We start from the raw sequence: 20,764 nt of genomic DNA, 5'->3' as shown, positions 1-20,764 counted from the left end.
TGGACCTACGAGCCGCCTTCGACCTCGTGCCCAGGGGAAAACTCTGGGTCATTCTGGCAGGGATGGGCGTACCACCTGACATCTTATTGACCTTGCAGAGGCTGCACCATAACAACTATGCCCAGGTGAGGTGTGGGAGGTCGGGGGAGCTGACTGACAGATTCCCCGTGGGCAGAGGGGTAAGACAGGGCTGTGTGCTGGCGCCGACCCTGTTTTGCCTCTTTGTCAACGGGGTAATCGCTCATCTGAATGCCACCGACTACACAGATGCCCCCAAACTAAATGGCAACAGTGTGCCCGCAATAATGTTTGCGGACGACACACTGTTGGTATCCAAAACTCCTATGGGCATCCAAAGGATACTTGATGCCTTTGTGGCCTTCTGTCAGGACAGAGGACTGGAAATCAATGCCACAAAAACCAAATATATGGTATTGAATCCAAGCCCCAAACAGCGCCCGAATCCCCTGCTGGGAGCAGCACGGCTGGAAAGAGTAGCCACGTTTGAATATCTCGGCGTGACACTCAACGAAAATATGACCTGGGGGACCCATCAAACCAGGGCTAACCTTAAACTAGTACAAACTACCGGGGGTATTTCCCGGATGATGACCGGTTCGACCTATCGCCCATTGGGGGCCCTAATTCAGATATATAAAGCACAGGCCAGGGGGGCGATCCTCTATGGGGCTGAACTGTGGGGCTACACTCCATGTCGGAATCTGTCATCCACGGAAAACAGATTCTTAAGACAAATTACCGCACTTCCTTCTAGTACCCCACTTCTCCCTTTGAGGCTTGATCTAGGGCTACGGCCTCTCGCCGACGAGATAAGTCTAAGACCCATTGCCTTCTGGCGCAGGCTTTGGAGCAGCGACGATCTCGCCGACTATAGGGCGGAACTGGTCGAACTATTAAAACACCCCAAGGCGCTCAGTATCCCCTGGGTCCAAAATATCCAGTCAACCTGCACAGATCTGGGGCTCCCCGAATTGTGGACTAAACCAGCAGATACAGCACCTAGAATCTCCAAGAGATTTTTGGTGAATCTGTATCATGAACACAAAAGGGTAAGGGCTTTAGCTACCCAGACAGAGGGGTCCCTTTCTGCTAAATTCCTGCAAAATAAGGATGTTTATGCACTTGAAAAGGTTTTTGATCCCATATATCCCGTACTCACTAGAAAGTTATTTCTTCAGTGGAGATACGGTACATTGCCTTTGCGCTCCTTTTCTAGCACCTGGTCGCAAGCCCCTTCCACTAAGTATTGCCCCCTTTGCGCTGACAAAGAGGAAAATGACTTACATGTGATCTTTTTCTGCCCAGCATATAAGGCAGCCAGAAAGTACTGGCTGCTGCCTCTGATTAAGAACTTGGGTGGCAGGGAATATATACCTATGTACAGGATTTTAAAATGTGATGTTTCCGGCCCAATTGTTTTTGCGCTTGCCAAATTTTTTACAAATGTATGGCATACGCGTAATCGTCTTTTAAAAAATGCTGGGTAGTCTGTAGATTGCTCTATTTTTAACACTGTTAATAATGTTTGAAGTGGATTTTTAAACTATGCACTGATGTTTTATCAAATGTGATTTTTATGCATGTGTATCTTTTATGACCAAACGGTCGAAATAAAGATTGGAAAACGAAACGATTCCTTAATAATCTCAATTAAGGACTCGCAAAAGCATTTCCTGATGCATGTGCCCCAACGTCTTTTACCCATGTGTTGTGAAGTGGGATGGATGTGTGTGGTGGAATTATGAGGGTTGGATTGGAATTGTGTGGTGTTGTATTGTGTGCAGTGGAACAGGACCAGACTGGGATCACAATTAGGCCCAGGCACTCCTAAAAAAAGTGGCACACATTCCTGGATCGTGGACTTTCATGAAATACCAATTGATTAGTCTCATTGGACACATTTTTATAGAAATAATTGCAAATTTTAATATTTGAAAGCTTATAGAGCCAGTAACGTGTGTAAAAACTATAAGCACTGAGTTCTGGGCAGGCGGGTAAGGTGAAATGTAATAGTCCAAAGGCCACAACACCTGATCTGATTGGTACTTTAATGTCCTGGCCGGTACGAAAATGACAAAATCACTCAAATCTGGTATTTTTTCCCCTAATTAGTATGTATTTTAAACAGTAAATGTAAGGCAAATGTACTTTATATTGATTTCTAAAGCTGCCTTAATGATCCGTGACTGATCGTCAAATTAACAAAGGCAGAAAAGCCATGTTAAAGAGGAATAAGGTTTTTCTTTTATATAAAGATTTGTCTTTAATTACCATGCTCTGGTGTTTTCAGAATTTTAAAACATGAACAATGGCCGGTTATTTTTTTACAGTTTTATATAGAGTGAGCTGGTCCCAAGGGCATTGGATCCATTTACCTGAGCACCAGTTGTGATGGAGGAGATCAAATTTGTTTTTATTTTCGTACTTGAGAAATTAAGTGATTTGCCGGTCTCGGAGGTGGAGAGGCAACGGGGGCTGACGTGAAGATGGCCCAACAGCCATATCACGTGACACTGAACACCCCCAGCAAGGCTGCTTTACTCTTTCCGTCCCTGTCTCTGTTTGGTAGCCCGGCTGGGGAGAAGGAACACTGTTTTTGGGTGTCTGTGCAGCCCCACATGGGGCTAAACTGAATTCTGTGACGGCAGGCCTAGTGACACAAGTCCCTGCCCTGACAGTCAGCTGTTTTACAATACAGCGCCTGGTTGGGGGGTGGCAAAGATAGCAAGGCTCTGTGGGACGGGTGACAGAGAGCTTAAAAAAACAGCCCACAGGTGACTGTTAGGTACCGGCCCATCATCCAATGCTCGACTGCCCGCCTTCTCAATCCGACCCTGCAGTGGAATTATGTGGATAGCAATTATGTGGTATTTGGTGTAATGGAATTATATGGAGTGGGATTGTGTGTCATGGAGTGTAATTATGTAGCATGGCATTTTGTCTTGTGGTGTGTAGTGGAGTTTAATTATGTGGTGTGCTGTTGAATTTTGTGACTTGTGGAATTTGGTATGGATTAGATGTATGTGGTGTGTTGTGTAATTGTGTTGACTTGAATTATGCGGTTTGGTGTCAAATTATGTGGTGTAGGGTGGAAATGTGTGGAGTTAGTGCTGCACGGCTACGGTTGGTCCTGGTGTCTTCACACCTAGTGGGGAGACAGATCTGACCTTCCAAAGCATGAGTACCTTCTCCTGGTCATCTGCGGCATTGTTCAGGCTGGGGAGGTGCAAGGCGGTGGACCGGACTCTGCTTGCCGGTGCCTGCAAATTACCTCCTTTCCCTCCTTTACTCCAAAGAGACTGCAGGCGATTTTCAAAGTGCTGGTAGGCTACCCAAGGCTTTGGTAGTACTTCAGCTCACAGGACGAGTCACTCTGTCGCGATTGTCGAGAGAGGGCTGAGGACAGGCAGGGTTTTGTGCCGAAGTGCACAGGTCTGCTGCAGTTCTTGCCAGGAAAATACTCTTCTTTGGCCTTCTTCTCTTGATCCGTCGAATCTGAGTTCTTGGGTTCAGGGGTGCCACCTAAATACTCAATTTAGGGGCATTTATGGGGAGTTACAGGTAGTTGTTAATGGGCTAACTACCTTTAGATGCTTACACCCTCTATATGACCACTTCCTGGCTGAATGTTGGCACACCTCCCAGTCTTACTAATTTTCCAGCCAGTCTTGTTGCCAAACAGTGGGTTCAGGGCAGGGGGGTGGGCACCTCCACTATCTGGAGAGTCCCTAGGTTGCATATCAAAGGAGGCAGGGCCTTTGAAGCTTCCCGCCCTGGTATGCCCATCCTGCTTGGAGGAGGTGTGAACACCTCTGCCCAGAGCAGGCTAAGTTCCTGGCCTCCAAGACCAAAGTCTCTTACCTGAGGAGGTCAGATTTCTATCTATGGTAGCTGCCTGGTGGAGACCAGTCAACACAGTATTAGTCGGGAGGTTTTCAGGGGGCACCTCTAAGTTGCTCTCTGGGTGCATTTATTAATAAATCCAATACTGGCTTCAGTTTGGGTCTATTCAGACGAGGCCTTTGGTACCAAACAACTTGAGTTACAGTGAAGCCATCATGTAGCTGGGGAACTCATAATCACGAGTGTCCAGCCCATGTACTTTTCATGGCTTCCCTGGGCACTTATAATACTCTATGGTGAACTTAGATATAACCAGTGCTTAATTTGTGCCGGAGCTTTCCGGTGTTTAGCACCGGCACTTATTGCTCAGGGCCTGGGTCTATGACACACCTGCGAAGTAGAGGTGGGGAGGAAATCAACACCGGAAAAGATGCTGCAGAACCATCTGCGAAAAAAGACAAACAAGCAACCCATGTATGTGGTAAAGCAATACATTCTGTTGGCGTCTGTCAAGATGTGGTAGACTAAAAGAAACAATGGAAAGAGATTCCCCGGGGAAAGCGATGTTAGAAAGCAACGCATTAGTCGAAAGGTGACTCTGGAACTTGGAGACCTGGGTTTGAGCCGCTTCGCGCCGTTTGAATTCCAACATGCGGTGAAGAAAGGGCTGCTCGCTGCTGAAGGTGGCCATGTCCTTTGCAAATGAGTGATCCGCAGCATCTTTCCGGCCTTCTGCAAAACTCGTGCTCGGATGCGCTGGGCATGGACTGCCATTTCAGAAGAGCTCCAATGTGTGCCAGCTTCCAGCAACCGCACACCTTGAACAGTGGGCCAATTCATAAAAAATGCGACCACTAGTGCTAATAGGGACTAGTTGGAGGCACTGCTTTTTCAGGTGCATGTTTTTTTAATGTTCAGTAAACAGAGTCGCTGCTATGTACTGTTTGTGTGATTATCACAACAAGCCAGAATACAGTCCATGCCTTTGAGACACACTGCTTCTCAGTCCCACCACTTTTCCTTCAGTGTAAACACTGCCCCTAACCAGATTCTGCTGTAGTGCCCACAATAATGGTGCTGTTAACGGTCGCCTTTTCACGAGGGCACGGTTGTGACGCATCAGGATACAGAGAGGCAAAACACAGTTCAATTGGGTCCTCTGCAAAATGGGGCAAAAGGGCCACAGGGTTCCAACTAACTGCTCAAAAACTGCTAGCAATGAGAACTCAGTAACACACTTAGCAGATATGGAACTGCCTCGACGCAATCAGTGTCCCTTCCTCAATGAGGAACGCCCCTAGTACTTGCGAGCCTGAATAGGGTTGTGTTTAGGATCTTACACAATTGGCATCTTTACTTTCTGTGTGCCCCATTACTTTGCCAGCTGCGGTTACCTTTCTGCAGATCCCGGGCACTCATAAAAGGTTCCCACCAGCCTCATGTTTTCATCCAGTTACACATACATCTCAGGACAGGCATGGGTGAGGACCCTTCTGTAATGGTGCACACGGACCAAACAGGTCAGGCACTAGGACCGGCCTGAGTGGGGACCAGGGCGGGCGGAAAGGGAGGAGCAGAGGGCTAGGGACGGCAGTTAGCCGTTAGCCCTGGACGAGGAAGGAAGGAAATAAAGGAGCTGAATATAGAAAACCCTGTGTCCGTGTCTCCTCTTTTCACGGGGATCCTACAACTGGCGACGAAGGGCTTAGAGCCTTCACGTGTGCGTGAAGCCATCTGCGGGACACGTCTGCCGTGTGACCCGCGTGAGTAAGGAAAAAAAAAAAGAGGGAACGGAGCTCGCCCTGCGTGTGGGGCTGGAGCGCGACAACAGAAGTGCCCACCGGGAGTCCACCCCGGCGGCAACAAATCCGGAGCTCGCCCCGCGTGTGGAGGCTAGAGCGTGAAGCCCAAAGAGCCAACCGGGAGCCCACCCCGGCGGCGACTGTCCCGGAGCTGCTCGCCCTGCGTGTGGGGCTGGAGCGCGATATCAGAAGAGCCTACCGGGAGCCCACCCCGGCGGCAATGGTGAAAGGTGCACAAGAAAGAAGAAAATAACCTCACCTGGCGTGGTAGCGGTGCCCAAAAGCGGAGCTCCGGTGAGTGGGATCAAGCGCTGATGATCGCGGTGTCTCCGGTGATTTAAAAGACAAAATCTCGTTGCACACGGGATTCTTGCGGCGGCCATCTTGAGGTCAGGCGCGAGATTTGCCCAATCCCTGTCAGGGACCATCGGCGGCCATCTTTAAGTCAGGCAGAGGAGCCAAACAGCAAACAAACATTGGTAAATGTAACGGAAGTAACAAACAAGCATTGGTAAATGCAATAGAAGCAACAAACAAGCATTTCTAAATGCAACCGAAGTAACAAATAAGCATTGGCAAAGGAAACAGGAGTAGCAAACAAACATTGGTAATTGCAACAGAAGCAACAAACAAACAGTGGTAAAGGCAACAGAAGTGACAAACAAGCATTGGCAAATGCAACGGAAGTGACAAACAAGCCCTGGCAAGTGCAACAAAACTAACATACAAGCACTGGCGAATGCAACAGGCGCAACAAACAAGCACTGGCGATTGTAACAAATAGTATAAACAAGCAATGGCGAGTGTAACAGAGAGCAAACAAAGTCTGCAAAAGCAATCAGCAATAAAAGCTGAACAATGCCCGACCCAGCTCCCACAAGCATGTTTGGAGCCTCATACCTGCGCCGCCCTGAGCCCCTCGTTCTTGAATCGGGTGGGGGCATGGGTCCACGATGGCAAGAATGGATAGAAGATTTCGAGGACTTCATGAAAGCGTCCAAGGTGACGGACCTTGAAGAGCAACTGTTTGCCCTCAAGAACCTGATTGGCAAGGAAGTTGGACGAATCATAAAAGAACTGCCTGCTGAGTCCTCTGGTGCCTATGACAAAGTTCGCGAACCACTAGATCGCAAGTTCCTACACAAAAGGAACGTTGACTACGAGCGGTACACATTCAATCTGGCCGCGCAAGAGAAAGGTGAGCAAATGGGGGTGTTCGTCCCACGTCTGAGACGACTGGCGAGATACTGTGACTTTGACAAGTTTTCAATTGAAGACGCCCTTCGGCTGAGAGTCATAGAAGGATGCCTCTCTGAACCACTGAGACGCAAATTGCTCAAGAGAAGTTACTCGCTGGAAGAGATTGAAGAGATGACGAGAGTAGATGAACAAGCCGACGAACATGCGAAGAAAATAGAAGCCGGGAAAGGTGAGAGACGGGAACAAGCATTCAGGATGCAGTCTCGGCAAATGCCTGGAAGATCACCACCACAGGTGCGTTCCTCCAGATCCAAGAGACATCACCACCAGTCAAGCAAAGGATACAAAGCCAGAAACCACACCAAGGAACGATCAGACAGACAACTCAAATGTTACAGATGCGGCTACGACTTCCCACATGCCGACGCATGCCCAGCACTAGGACAACAATGCCGGAAGTGCGGTAGAGACAACCACTTTGAAAGCATGTGCGGGGCGATACCCAAAGGTGATCAAAAGGGAAGGCACCGGCAACATCAGCCTTCAAGCAGTCGTCACCATGTCAGAGCAGTCCAGGATAGACGAGACTCATCAACTGGGTCGTCACAATCCAGCTGCCACTCTTGCAGGACATATCAATCTCGACAGTCGTCATCAGCAGAATCCCGATCCACATCACCCATCGCTCAAGACCGAAAGGAATATATTTATTGTGTAGCCGACCCTGATCGGCTGAAAGAGTACCCGCGATTGGACATCCGAATTGGTGCTCACCCCACCAAGTTTGTGCTAGACAGTGGGGCATCACTAAACTACTTGCCTGTAACGGAATACCAACGAATGAAATCACCTCCCAAGCTGGATAACGCACATGTACGAGTATACACGTGGATGTCCAAAAAGCCACTAATGTGTCTTGGGAAATTTGCAACCGAACTGTCATACCAAGATCGCACAATATCAGCCTACATCCATGTCATCGAGGGGCCTGAGGCCGACTGCCTCCTGAGCCTGGCCACCGCAGAACGACTGAAACTGGTTGACATCTTATACCGAGTGGCTGACAAACCAGCTATCATCCAAAAGTTCCCCAAGCTTTTTCAAGGCCTGGGAAAAATGAAGGACTGCCAAATAAGACTGCACATAAACGAACAAATCACACCGGTAGCACAGCATCACCGGAAAATCCCGTTTCACCTGCAAGAAGCCGTGGAGAAGGAGCTCCAAGATCTACTAGAAGCAGGTATCATAGAAAGAACAGATGGACCGACCCCCTGGTTCTCCCCGGTGGTGGTAGTCCCGAAGAAAGGGGAAACCAGCCGAGTCCGCTTATGTGTGGATATGAGGGCGCCCAACATGGCGATAGAGAGAGAGAGACATCCAGGCCCTCACATCAGTGACATGATCACTTCACTCAACGGAGCGAAGATATTTTCAAAACTAGACCTCAACAAAGGATACCACCAGCTAGAATTGCATGAAAGGTCAAGATATATCACAACATTCTCGACACACCTCGGGCTATTCAGATACAAAAGACTAAGTTTCGGAGTGTCATCAGCAGCGGAAATATTCCAAGAGGCAGTCAGGAGAACAATACATCATATTCCACATGTCCTAAACTACAGCGACGACATCCTCGTATATGGAGCAACGACGCAAGAACACGACAAAGCACTAGATCAGGTCTGTCATGCACTCATGGAAGCCAACCTCACACTCAACAAAGACAAGTGTGAATTTCACAAACCAACGTTGACATTTTTCGGACACATATTCTCTGGAAGTGGCATGAAACCAGACCCAGAAAAGGTAGCAGCGTTAATCGACACACCAAGCCCAGAGGACGTGGGCGATGTACAATCGTTCCTAGGCATGGCCAGCTACTGTTCCAGATACATACCTGACTACGCCACGTTAAGTTACCCTCTGAGGATGCTTACAAAGCAAGGACAATCTTTTCAGTCGTCCACCCAATGTGAAGGGGCGTTCAGAGAAATCAAAAGAACTGTAGAGTCGGCCAAAAATTTGGCTTACTTCAATCCAAAAAAGAAAACAGAGATAACAGTGGACGCCAGGAGCTATCCTAGCACAATATGAGAGAGAAGAAGAAGACCAGTGACACATAGTAGCGTACGCCAGCAGAAGTCTAACAGACCGTATTCACAGCCAGAAAAAGAAAGCCTGGCCGTTGTCTGGGCATGTGAACACTTCCACATCTTTATCTTTGGGAAACACTTTACACTAGTGACTGACCATCGAGCCTTGACCACAATTTTTGGAAACCCGCGGGCAAAAATGCCATCAAGAATAGAGCGATGGGGCCTCCGGCTCCAGGAATACACCTACAACATCATTCACAAGCCAGGAAAAGCTGCAAACCCCGCAGACTACATGTCCCGGCACCCCATCAGATCCAGCAAATCAGAACAATCAATCGAGGACGAATACATTCACTTCGTAGTGGACCAAGCGAGACCTCCGGCTGTTCCACTGGAAGCCATTTGTGAAGCGACGCAAACAGATGCCACCATGCAAGAGATGAAACGTCGGATTCAAACCAACAGCTGGAGACACACGCAAAGCAGTGAACAAAACGACCAATAAATGGCGGCATTCAAACATGTCCACGACGAACTGTCAATAGCGGCAAATGGTCTCGTCCTACGAGACACCAGAATAGTGATCCCGCGACAACTCAGACAAGGAGTCACTAATTTAGCACATGAAGGGCACCGGGGCATGGTAGCCACAAAAAGAGCACTCCATGAAAGAGTCTGGTTTCCGACACTAGACATGATGGTAGAGACAACCCTGAAAGACTGCCCGCAATGTCAACTGGTGAGCCGTCCGGATCCTCCTGCACCACTACAAATGTCTCCAGTACCGGAGGGTGTCTGGCAACACATTGCCATTGACTTCTTTGGGCCAATAAAATCGGGCCAATATGTCCTGGTCATCATGGACGAGTACTCCAGATTCCCCATCGCACAACTGTGTTCATCAACGAAAGCATCGAGTACCATACCGATATTAGAGGAGGCCTTTGCCGCATGGGGCATTCTCCTAGTGGTGAAGTCAGATAACGGGCCTCCATTCAACAGCCATGACTTTGCTGATTTTGCTCAACACCTCAACTTCAAGCACCGCAAGATCACACCATTATGGCCTCAGGCCAACGGAATGGTCGAACGCTTCATGTCCACGATCAAGAAAGCCATTCAGCAAGCAGAACTCACTGGAAAGAGCCTTCAGATAGCACTCAACGAGGTACTACGAGCGTACCGAAACACGCCTCATTCCACCACAGGCAAATGTCCTGCCACTCTCATGCTGGGACGCCCAGTGCGCACCAGACTACCAATGATGACTATGGCAGCGAACGAACAGGATCCCGACTCTGACCATGAGGAGATAGCAGCCAGAGACAAGATAAAGAAAGAAAAGATGAAGGACTATGCTGATGAACCGCGACGTGCTACGCCCCCTCAAATACAAGAAGGAGACAGGGTGCTTGCGCGACAAGAGCAGCCCCGGAAGACTGATAGCAAGTTCCATGAGGTTCCACTGAAGGTGATACAAAAAAAAGGAACTATGATCACTGCAGAGACCGACGGGAGAAGACTTACCAGGAACGTGATGTACTTTAAAAAGTGCGGACCCAACATTAAAGAACTACTGACTGAACTGAAAATGGAGAAGAGAGAACTAGAGACACTGCCCCACCACAGTCAGGCATTGATGGAAATGGCCGACGAGAACAAGCGTGACAATCTTGAACTCCAGTCACGCCACAAACGGGTCATCACAAAACCGTCTCGCCTTATTAAGGAACTTTAAAAAAGAGACAGTTGCTGTGTTGTTCATAATTTGTTTTTATTCACAGAGGGGGGAGATGTAATGGTGCACACAGACCAAACAGGTCAGGCACTAGGACCGGCCTGAGTGGGGACCAGGGCGGGCGGAAAGGGAGGAGCAGAGGGCTAGGGACGGCAGTTAGCCGTAAGCCCTGGACGAGGAAGGAAGGAAATAAAGGAGCTGAATATAGAAAACCCCGTGTCCGTGTCTCCTCTTTTCACGGGGATCCTACACCTTCCAAGGCGAGGCCCTTGAAAACCCCTTCGCCCCCTCTCAATCTGGCCACATGCATTTCATACCTGCCCGGCAGCAAAAAAAAAGGGCATGGGGGACAGAGAATGCCAATTTCTCACCAACTGGGCTTGATAAAAATAAACACAAACAGCTGTTAATTCATACACGGTTAAAGTGTCGGTGTCATCACGGTGATAATGTAGAAGAATTCTCACAAAGTGAGTCCAGTCCCTCAGTATAAACGAGGAGTGTCTTAGAACAACGGTGCTTTCAATGTCACATCCCTGAAATCACCATGAGTTTGCCGTGCAAACAAATTAAAAACGTTATATTTTTGAATTTTGAGTATCATATACTTTCGAAACTTGTAAAGTAAATGCCTTCTCAGATGGCGTGGTGGCAAAGTATGTAACACGATATATATATATCGGCAGTTCATACTGTCTCTCGGTGAAGAGCTGATATCATTACACAGTAAACCCATCCCTGGGTAATCAGTGTTCCCTGCCAGTTAGGTGATTTCCCACACAAATCGGCAATATTTTTTCTCTTATGTGCGGTAAAAATAACCACTGGTGGGTCACTGATTGATTGGGCTGGTATTGGTCGTCCGACTCCTGTGTGTGCGTAAACCTTTTTAGGTCTCGCCTGACCCAGCGCATGCGCTGGTCTGGCGAGACTTATTGAGAGGGCTCCAAAAAGTGCTACCAAGCTAGCCTAGAGCCACAGTGCATGTGCGCGGGTGCGCGCGCCGCGTTTTACCGCGATTACTTTCACTTTCGGCCGCTTTGATGTTTGATCGCGATCACTTTCACTTTCCCAGCCGCAAGGCTGCTTGGCATAGCCAATAGGTCTCGCTTTTGGGACCTTATAAGTATTTAGTTATGCAACTGTTGCATGGCTAAACACTTATAAGGTCCCAAAGGCGAGACCTATTGGCTATGCCAATGCTTGTTAAATTTGCTGCCACACGGCTGCTGTCCGCCTTATCACGAGGAATTGGCACACACACGCTGACAGAAACTGCCTGGGCTGGGACACGTCCATCAATCATAGTAGGAAGCCCTTCTCTCATTGGCCCGAGTGGGACCAATGCAGAGATTAGTGTCCCCACTTTTTGCCCGCCCCTTCGCCCCTCCATAATGCGCAGGTGCTAGCCAGTGATTTCAAAGAAGAAGAAACTGAAAGCAGCGTTTCTGACTCTTGACTCAAGCATTGCAGAAGCAGGCCCAGATGAATTATGGCGGCGTAGTAAGTAATGATTTTGCCTTAACTAAGCCACTGGAAATCAGAAGGGTATGCAAATAGCACGAGTTGCTAGTAAACTCCATGTTTGAAAACTACAAAACATTAACTTATATTTGGAAATTGATTTACTTACATATAGCTTTACATTGTGTCAAGCGAGTTCATCTGCCCCAGAGTTGGGGAGTGTGCAAAATGTAAAAAGTGAGTTTGTGGATGTTCACAATCATCTGCAAGCCCATTCCTAACCTGAATCCGATCATAGATTGACTCCAGGCAAGGGCAGAAGTCACTAGGCATCCATTTTGTTCCTATGATTGGTGGGCTTTGCAGGAAGTGTGTCTGCACAGGAAAAATATTTTGTCTGTGGAAGAAAGTGTGTAGGTTTAAATACACGTTTGCTAAGTATTAATACATATGTGAATAAACACCAGTGGTGCACTTATGCATAAGAGTACTATCGCAGCCTTCCTGAAATACTCCTGGAACTATTTGAGAATTCAAATAAATAATCAATGCTTGGTAGATGGTTCTGAGGTCTAAAAGCGTAGGCTGACTTCTTTGCAGGAAGCTTGCATGATTCCAGGTACAAGACTGAGGCTGTTCTCATCATTGCCTAGTCCCAAAAAAGAGACCTTCAACTCACCCTAACAGGAGACGTAAAAAGGCGTATTTTTATGCCTCCTTTATTGAGTTATTTAGATGGGGCGTCACAGTCAGCTACAGCTACAGCTGTCAGCATATAATACCATATCCAAAAATAATATATACACATAACACTGATAGCAGTAGTTTCAAGTGTCACTCAATCCTCGTGCACCTCTTCTCAAACAAGCCTCCATTTGATTCCCAGAACTGCTGCCTGACTGGTGTTAAATATTGCTGAGAGTTTTCCCGCTCATGACACACCTTGACCAGCCCAAACCATGACATCTAGGCCCTGGCGTGCACTTTTAAATGGATGTAGACACTAGATAGACCCTTGATTTCAAGGGACAGTCCCTGGAGCTGTCCCTGTTATTTATGAACACACCAAGATATATCAAGTGGAAGATGCAGACTTTCCATGCTGAGGGGCGGTAGTAGTTGCCCCCTTCAAACCCTCCACAGCCCCTGGGGGTCACTGGTGCACCTGTGCTGAAATCCACCCCCCCCCCTCAAAAAATAACTTTTGGTTTTGAAAACTCATAAACTTCCTTGTCCGTCCAGCAGTTTCAGGCATCAATAAAAATGTAAATTTAACTAATGTTCCTACTGGTTAGAGATTGGAATTTTATTTAGTGGCAGTTTTTGCTCATCATAAAGCAGCGTGGATGGTTAATGTGCTTGCTGCAAAGAGCGTGTACTATGTAGACCACAGAACTGAGTGTGAGTGCACTATGAGTAGCACTATAAAAAATGGAATGCATGTCTGAGAGAGGTTATGGAGAGAGGAGGAGCACTGCTGGAGAGTGGTAATGAAGGAGTTCATGGAGATGATGGTATAGGGGGGCGCCAAGATAGACTGTCGAACCCGGCGCAACCATCATAAAAGCTGGACCCCCTTATAATTACAGACCGCATGCTGCCCGCAAAGCTGAGAGCAATACCCCACTTGACTTCATTCAGCTAACTGTGACAGTCTGGACCTTGCACGTTATATAGGACAAAAGATCAGCTGCAAGGCGCCTTCTGAAAGCCACAACTAGAATGATCTTAAATTGAGATGTAAACCTATGGAAAACCATAGCGTTTATTCAGCAGCCACTCAACGAAGACCCACATGAAGTGCTGATATTTTGTAAAACAAAGAGATAGTCCTTTCAAGTGGGGATACGGGATAGCTTGTAATCCTGACCTAAAAACGTAAAAAGGCATCTCCTTTTCAGCACTGGCTCTCTTACAGTCCTTTGGGATAGGTACTGTAGAACACCCACTACTTGCTACTGTCCTGCTGCTTCACTTCAGCCATCATATTGCATCTGCCCATGGTCCACTAAATGAACCCTTGACAATGCCACCTGTGCTATTCTTCTGGTACTTGAGACCTCCATCCAGGCATTTGCAAACTCCACTTGCATTCCCTCACATGCGTTGCACTCATCTCCTTGAGATAGTGATTGCACTACTTTCTGAAGCTTAGCCTGCCTTGTGTAATGTAACTGGTGGTACTCATGTAAAGCACTCCAGTACCTTTGGGTTGAGGTCGTGCTATATAAAACTGCAAAGAAAGAAAACAAAAATCCTCTTGCTCAGAAACTATCCCCTTCACACAGTTCTATCCATACTCTTACACACCCCACTACATATCTCTGGCTGGTCTCACTGCCAGTGGCATGTAATTCTATTTTTCCTCCAGTACAAACTATCTCAGATTAGAACCACTGAATGCACTTCTCACTAACTCACCTCCTCCTCCCTCAACCTCCTATAAAAGCCTTACTTGCTGAAATTCAGATCGGGTATTACATCTGGCTTTCTGCAGTGCCAGTTGGGGATGTGGGTAGAGCCAATAGAGTAAATGGGTGGAGCCGGTGGAGGAAGTGGGTGGAGCCGGGGACATGGGTGTGGCCTCCTAAAAATATTTGAGCACCTGCACTTAATATTTTACTAATTAAGCACTGGATATAACGGCAACACATCTATTTAGGCAGATATGCCCACACATGGGTATGGTGCACCCTTCCTTAGGGTACGCCTGCCGTAGGGTTTATTTACCCATACCACATGTACTGGCAGGCATGGCACACAGAGATGTTTGGTATAAACGAGTGACCATTCACTCGATATCTTGCTGCACTGCGTGAAATCAAACTTTCCACATCATCAAAATTGTGCACACATATGTAGAATTACACCATTACATTCTAAACATATCTTAATGTTTTAAACAATTGTCAGTATTTAAACAATTCAAAACTTTTTCAATCAATTATCAAAATGCTCATTGCGTTTCACAAAACTATACATGATGAAAAAAAGATTATACAATAATGAAATAAAGGCTATTTTCGAAATCACAAAGTTCTTCGACATCCAAAAAATAGTTATGCCCAATGCATTTCGGGATAATGAATTCCTTCTTCAGGGGCTTCTGTGGATACAAAGTGATAAAATGTTTTCGATGAATAATACTTTTATAAATATACAGCGGCAGCTGTTTTCACACATAAGAAGAATACGAATTACATGGCAGTGTGTGGCCAAAATTGAGCATGAGAAGTGCTGAAGAATGATTAGAAACCAGGGTGGCTAAAACATAAAGGAAACCCTGATGTGGACCCAAAAAGCCTTAAAAAGTGTGTGCAAGAATTTAAACCAAATAACTTAAAATAATGAACCACTTTGTGCCTCCAGACAACTGATACCACCGTGAATACTGTAGAAAATTCTGATATAAATGGCTTACTAGGATGTCAACCTCAATATTAAAAAAAGCTGTCACAAAAGTTAGTAAGTCCACCCAGATGTGCCTAGAATAAGGGATGTCAAAGAAAACAGCACCTGCATGTTAAAAGTGCAATCTACCACTAATCCTGAAAACAGCGTCTGTATAACTAAATTAAAATACCTGGCACTATGTGAAGCCATAAAGACGCCTGTACTCGCTACAACCGGAAGTTAAATGAAGGCAACTAAATTTGGTGATACTGCCAATCCACTCTGACATGGTGCGATATAGCTGCCCCAAATTAACGCTGGAATCTGTTGTAATGAAGAAAGACAAGGTGCATGAAAACGTGAAAAGGACCCCATACACATGTAAATACCATAAGTACTGTGTAGTTGCTAGTACCTGAATCATATGCTTAAAGCCCGCTGGAAGTAGCTAGCTTCTCCTCCACCCGTCACTGATGCTCAAAAATGTTCTAAAGAGATGAACGAGAAATATTGTGACAGTGTACTGTCCGTACAACCAATTGATTATGAACTCCCTTGAGCTAAACACTTACCCAACGCTAGTGCTGTCTCCTCCACCAAACCTCCATTCTGACGCCGAGCTTACAAGCTGATAGCACAGTACACATGCTTATATCCAAGGAAATGCAAAGAGGTAAACAAAGGAATGTAGAAACTCTCTACATGGTGCTCGCTATCTTAAAAAGGGTGTCCAGACTAAAAGAAAAACCGCAATGGTCTGGTGAAGTGCAAAACAGCCTAAAGTAGACTCGCTATATTCCAAGTTTATCTCAAAATAAAAAGTAACCTCTAATATCGACTAAGACACCATGCTGATGACATGAAAAACACACTGATGACCGGAAAAAATACTGCAAAATCAACTACGGATTGCCGGTCCGTTCTACAAATCGACCGCCATCTTGGAAAAGTATCCGAACCAGGACAGAAACCACCAGTGCACTTTGAATGACGTAAGACCCAAAGGCCAGTGTAAACCTTCCCATCCAAGGTAGAGGAGTGACACATGGTAACCAAATCTCAGACGTCAAATGCAATTCCAAACAACATAAACCTGGGACATAGGTAGTGAATAGAAAGGAAAGAAAAAACAAAACAAGACCCAAAGAATGGTGCAGAGGTGCACAATGTAATCATACTGTAAATCGTGGAAATCTGGAGATGCAGGAAAATGCAGAATGTGGTCACACTTGAAAGATCAAGACCCATAATAACACAGTGTGTACTTGCAAAGCATGTACATAGAAAAAGTACGTCAGTGTCATACATTGCCATGAGATTGCATTGAAAGCAAACAGAGTTGAGTGCAACACAGTTAGAGAAAGAAACATAAGTGAGAGTGCATGGATATCAAATGTTGCTATGAAATTGCACAGGAAAGTGAACAGTCACACAAATGTCAAAGATGTAGTAAATGTGTTAAAAATATAACACATGTAAAATAAGACATGAGTGATAAATCAACTGTTGCGTAGTCACAAAACACAGTGATTGTTAAATATAGACAATGGGTCAATGATGGTGAAATTTGCAAGAAGCAGATCATATCTATTTTGTCGTTTAACCCAAAAGGGATCGTTGTGTTGAAATATTTAATCCACCAGATCTCACACTGTGATAACAATCTCGAGTTGATCTTCACGCAGTGCAGCCAGATATCAACTGAATGGTCATTTGTTTTGTACCAGGTTATTTCAGGGGCAGGCGACCTCCTTCTGGCTCGCAAGCATACTAGATAAGCTTGTTACAGAACCACCTTTTGTTTAAGATAGGTGTGCGCAAAAACTCTCATTCAGTTCACAGATGTGTGTTATGTTGACTCTTCGGTTTTCTCTGCACCAAGATACGCAGGTTGCAATGGCAGGTTGCTTGAGCTTGGTGAAGGGTATCTTAGGGTAGCACAATTTGTGCTGCAGCCCTTAGGGACCCTTTTTAGTTCCAAAGCCCTAGGTACCAGGGGTACCGCTTACAAGGATCCTAAAGGGGTGACAATTGTGGAACAATAGTACCGTTTAGGGAGAGAGCACTGGTACTGGAGACCTGTTTAGCTGGGAACCAGTACACTTTCAAAGTTGCACCAGATACTAGTCAAAAAGTGTAGGGGGGGGTAACCATGTCAAAAGGGGCACTTCTACCCACCCCCCCAAATGAAAAAGAGGATGAGACTAACCTTTCCCAAGAGAGTCTTCATTGTCCAAGTGGAAGAACCTAGAAAGGCTGTGTGCATTGGTATGATCAGTCCCAGGTTTGTGTTTCATTGTAACATCCATTTCCTGTAGGGAGATGGATCACCTGAAAAGTTTTGGGTTTTGACCTTTTATCTGTATAAGCCATCTGAGTGGTCTGTGGTCAGTTTGGACAAGGAAGTGAGTACCAAACAGGTATGGTCTCAGTTTCTTCAGTGAAAAAACCACAGCAAAGGCTTCCTTCTCAATGGCACTCCAACACTGTTCCCTGGGAATTAACCTACTTATAAATGCAACAGGCTTGTCATGGCCATCATCATTGATTTGGGATAGGACTGCTCCTATCTCTTGCTTAGAGGCATCAGTGTGCACAATGAACTGTCTAGAGTAATCTGGCGCTTTGAAATGGTTGCTGAGTACATTGCCTCTTTCAGGGTTTCAAAAGCCTTTTGACAACTTTCCGGTTTACCTTTTAAGGCTTTTCCTTGGAGGTGAGTTCTGTGAGGGGTGCCACAATGAATCCATACCCCTTCACAAACCTCCTGTAATACCAATTCAAGCCAGGAATGCCCTCACTTGAGTCTTAGTGGTTGGAGCTTTCCAATCCAGAATGGTCTTGAACTTGGGTTGTAAGTTTTGAACTTGGCCTCCACCTACAAGGTGGCCCAAGTATACAACTGTGCCCTGTCCTATCTGGCATTTGGATGCCTTGATAGTGAGGCTTGCAGTCTACAGAGCCTGCAATACCATGCCAAGGTGGATCAGGTGATCCTGCCAGGTGGAACTATAGACAGCAGTATCGTCAAGATATGCTGTTCTAAAAGCTTCCAGCAAGGACTTGGTTCACCAACCTTTGGAAGGTAGCCGGGGCATTCCTTAAGCCATTTGTCATAACAGTATACTGATAATGCCTATCTGGAGCAGAGAATGCTGTCTTTTCTTTTGCTCCTGGAACCATACCAATCTGCCAGTACCCAGATGTCAAATCAAAGGTGCTAAAAAAGTTGGCTGTTCTCAATTTGTCTATCAACTCATCAGCTCTGGGTGTGGGGTGAGCATCTGTCTTAGTGACAGCATTGAGACCTCTGTAGTCCACACAAAACCTCATTTCTGATTTCCCACCCTTGGAGTGAGGCTTAGGACTAAAACCACTGGGCTAGTCCAGGGGCTGTCAGAGGGTTTAATAACCCTAACTCCAACATCTTGCTGCCTTCAGCTTTGATGCTCTCTTTAACATGGTCAGACTGTCCACAGATCATGTTTTTGACGGGCAAGCTGTCTTCACTGTCCACATCATGGATACACCATTATGTCTGTGCAGGGGTTAAGGAGAAGCACCCCAGCATACCGCCCCAGGACTTGCTGGCAGGCGGTTTGCTGTTGGGCAGAGAGGGTGTCTGAATAGACAACTCAATCCACTGACCCATCTTTGGGCATGCTGGAGAGGAGGTCAGGTAGAGGTTTACTAGATGCTTCCTGTTCCTCATCAGTGACCATCAGCATAGTTACTTCAACCCTATCGTAGAAAAGATTAAGGCGGTTTACATGGATATACCCTTTTGGGGCTCCTGCTAGTGCTAAGGTCACCAAGTAGGTGACCTCGCCTTTCCTTTCAAGGATAGAGTAGGGTCCACTGCATTTGTCCTGGATGGCTCTAGGTGCCACAAGCTCCAGCACCAATACCCTCTGCCCTGGTTGGAACTCCACCATTGCAGCCTTTTGGTCATACCAATGTTTTTGAAGCTCTTGACTGGCCTCAAGGTTTTTGCTAGCTTTGTCCATGTACTCTGCCATCCTGGAACGTAAGCCTGCATAGTCCACAATATCTTGTTAAGGCTCTTAGAGAGGTCTCTCCCAGCTTTCCTTCACCAGACAAAGTGGTCACCTCACAGGATGGCCAAACAGAAGTTCAGAGTAGGAAAAACCTAATCCCTTTTGTTGCACTTCTCTGCAAGTGAAAAGCAGGTAAGGCAAGTTTTTCAGGGAGTCTCATGATATGATCATATCTTAAATGGTCTTGTTAAATCGCTCAACCAGGCCATTAGTTTGTGGTTGGTATGAGACAGTGAACTTGTAAGTCACTCCACATTCAGCCCACATGTGTTTAAGATAGCTTGACATGAAGTTTGTACCTCTGTCTTACGCCACTTCTTTAGAAAATCCACCCTGGTAAAGATACCAATGAGGGCCCTAGCCACTGCAGGAGCAGTGATAATCCTAAGGAGAATTGCTTCAGGATACCTGGTAGCATAATCCACTACTACCAGCATGAATCTGTTTCCTGATGCATTTGGAGGTCTTTGGGTGGCCACCTTCCTTGCCACTGACATGGCAGGTGGCACAGGAGTAGCAAAACTCCTTCACATTCTGGGGCATGTTTGGCCAATACAAGTGGCTGACAAGCCTGTTCCAAGTTTTGCTCTGGCCAAGATGCTCAGCTAGGGGGATTTCATGTGCCATTGTGAGGAGAAACTCTTTGAACTGCTGAGCCGCTACCACTCTCCTGGAGGCACCAGCCAAATATTTCAGCACCTTTGATTTGACATCTGGGTACTGGCAGATTGGTATGGCTCCAGGAGCAAAAGAAAAGACAGCATTCTCCACTCCAGATAAGCATTATCAGTTTACTGTTATGCCATTTGGCTTAAAGAATGCCCTGGCTACCTTCCAACGGTTGGTGAACAAAGTCCTTGCTGGAAGCTTTTAGAACAGCATATCTTGACGATACTGCTGTCTATAGTTCCACCTGGCAGGATCACCTGATCCACCTTGGCAAGGTTTTGCAGGATCTGCAGACTGCAGGCTTCACTATAAAGGCATCCAAATGCCAGATAGGACAGGGCACAGCTGTTTACTCGGGCCACCTCATAGGTGGAGGCCAAGTTCAAAACTTACAACCCAAGTTCAAGACCATTCTGGAACAGGAGCCCATCCTCCCAATAGGTCCTGTGGGAGCCTATGACATCTCTCTGTTCC

General features: G+C 46.5%; 1 protein-coding gene across 1 annotated transcript; it reads left to right on the top strand.

Annotated features, from left to right (window-relative positions):
* Positions 1–5,357: 5,357 nt before the first annotated feature.
* On the top strand, positions 5,358–19,116 carry LOC146810456 (uncharacterized). The gene is made up of 3 exons (XM_085614970.1): positions 5,358–6,256; positions 6,319–8,350; positions 19,005–19,116. Exons 2-3 carry the CDS (start codon positions 6,525–6,527, stop codon positions 19,114–19,116), a joined length of 1,938 nt encoding a protein of 645 aa, XP_085471096.1. The 5' UTR covers positions 5,358–6,256; positions 6,319–6,524.
* The last annotated feature ends 1,648 nt before the right edge of the window (positions 19,117–20,764 follow it).

The sequence above is a fragment of the Triturus cristatus genome, chromosome 7, assembly GCF_964204655.1.
Source record: "Triturus cristatus chromosome 7, aTriCri1.1, whole genome shotgun sequence".
Lineage (NCBI taxonomy): Eukaryota > Metazoa > Chordata > Amphibia > Caudata > Salamandridae > Triturus > Triturus cristatus.
The sequence above is the reverse complement of the archived record's forward strand: the minus strand, read 5'-3'. Positions and strand labels throughout refer to the sequence as shown.

What these genes read in the sequence shown, in the direction of transcription:
- LOC146810456 (XM_085614970.1), top strand. Translation starts at nt 6,525, where the DNA reads ATGCCCGACCCAGCTCCCACAAGCATGTTTGGAGCCTCATACCTGCGC. An exon ending in CAGCTAGAATTGCATGAAAG is followed by an intron (nt 8,351 to 19,004) that starts GTCAAGATATAT and finishes TGCTGCCTTCAG; the next exon opens with CTTTGATGCTCTCTTTAACA.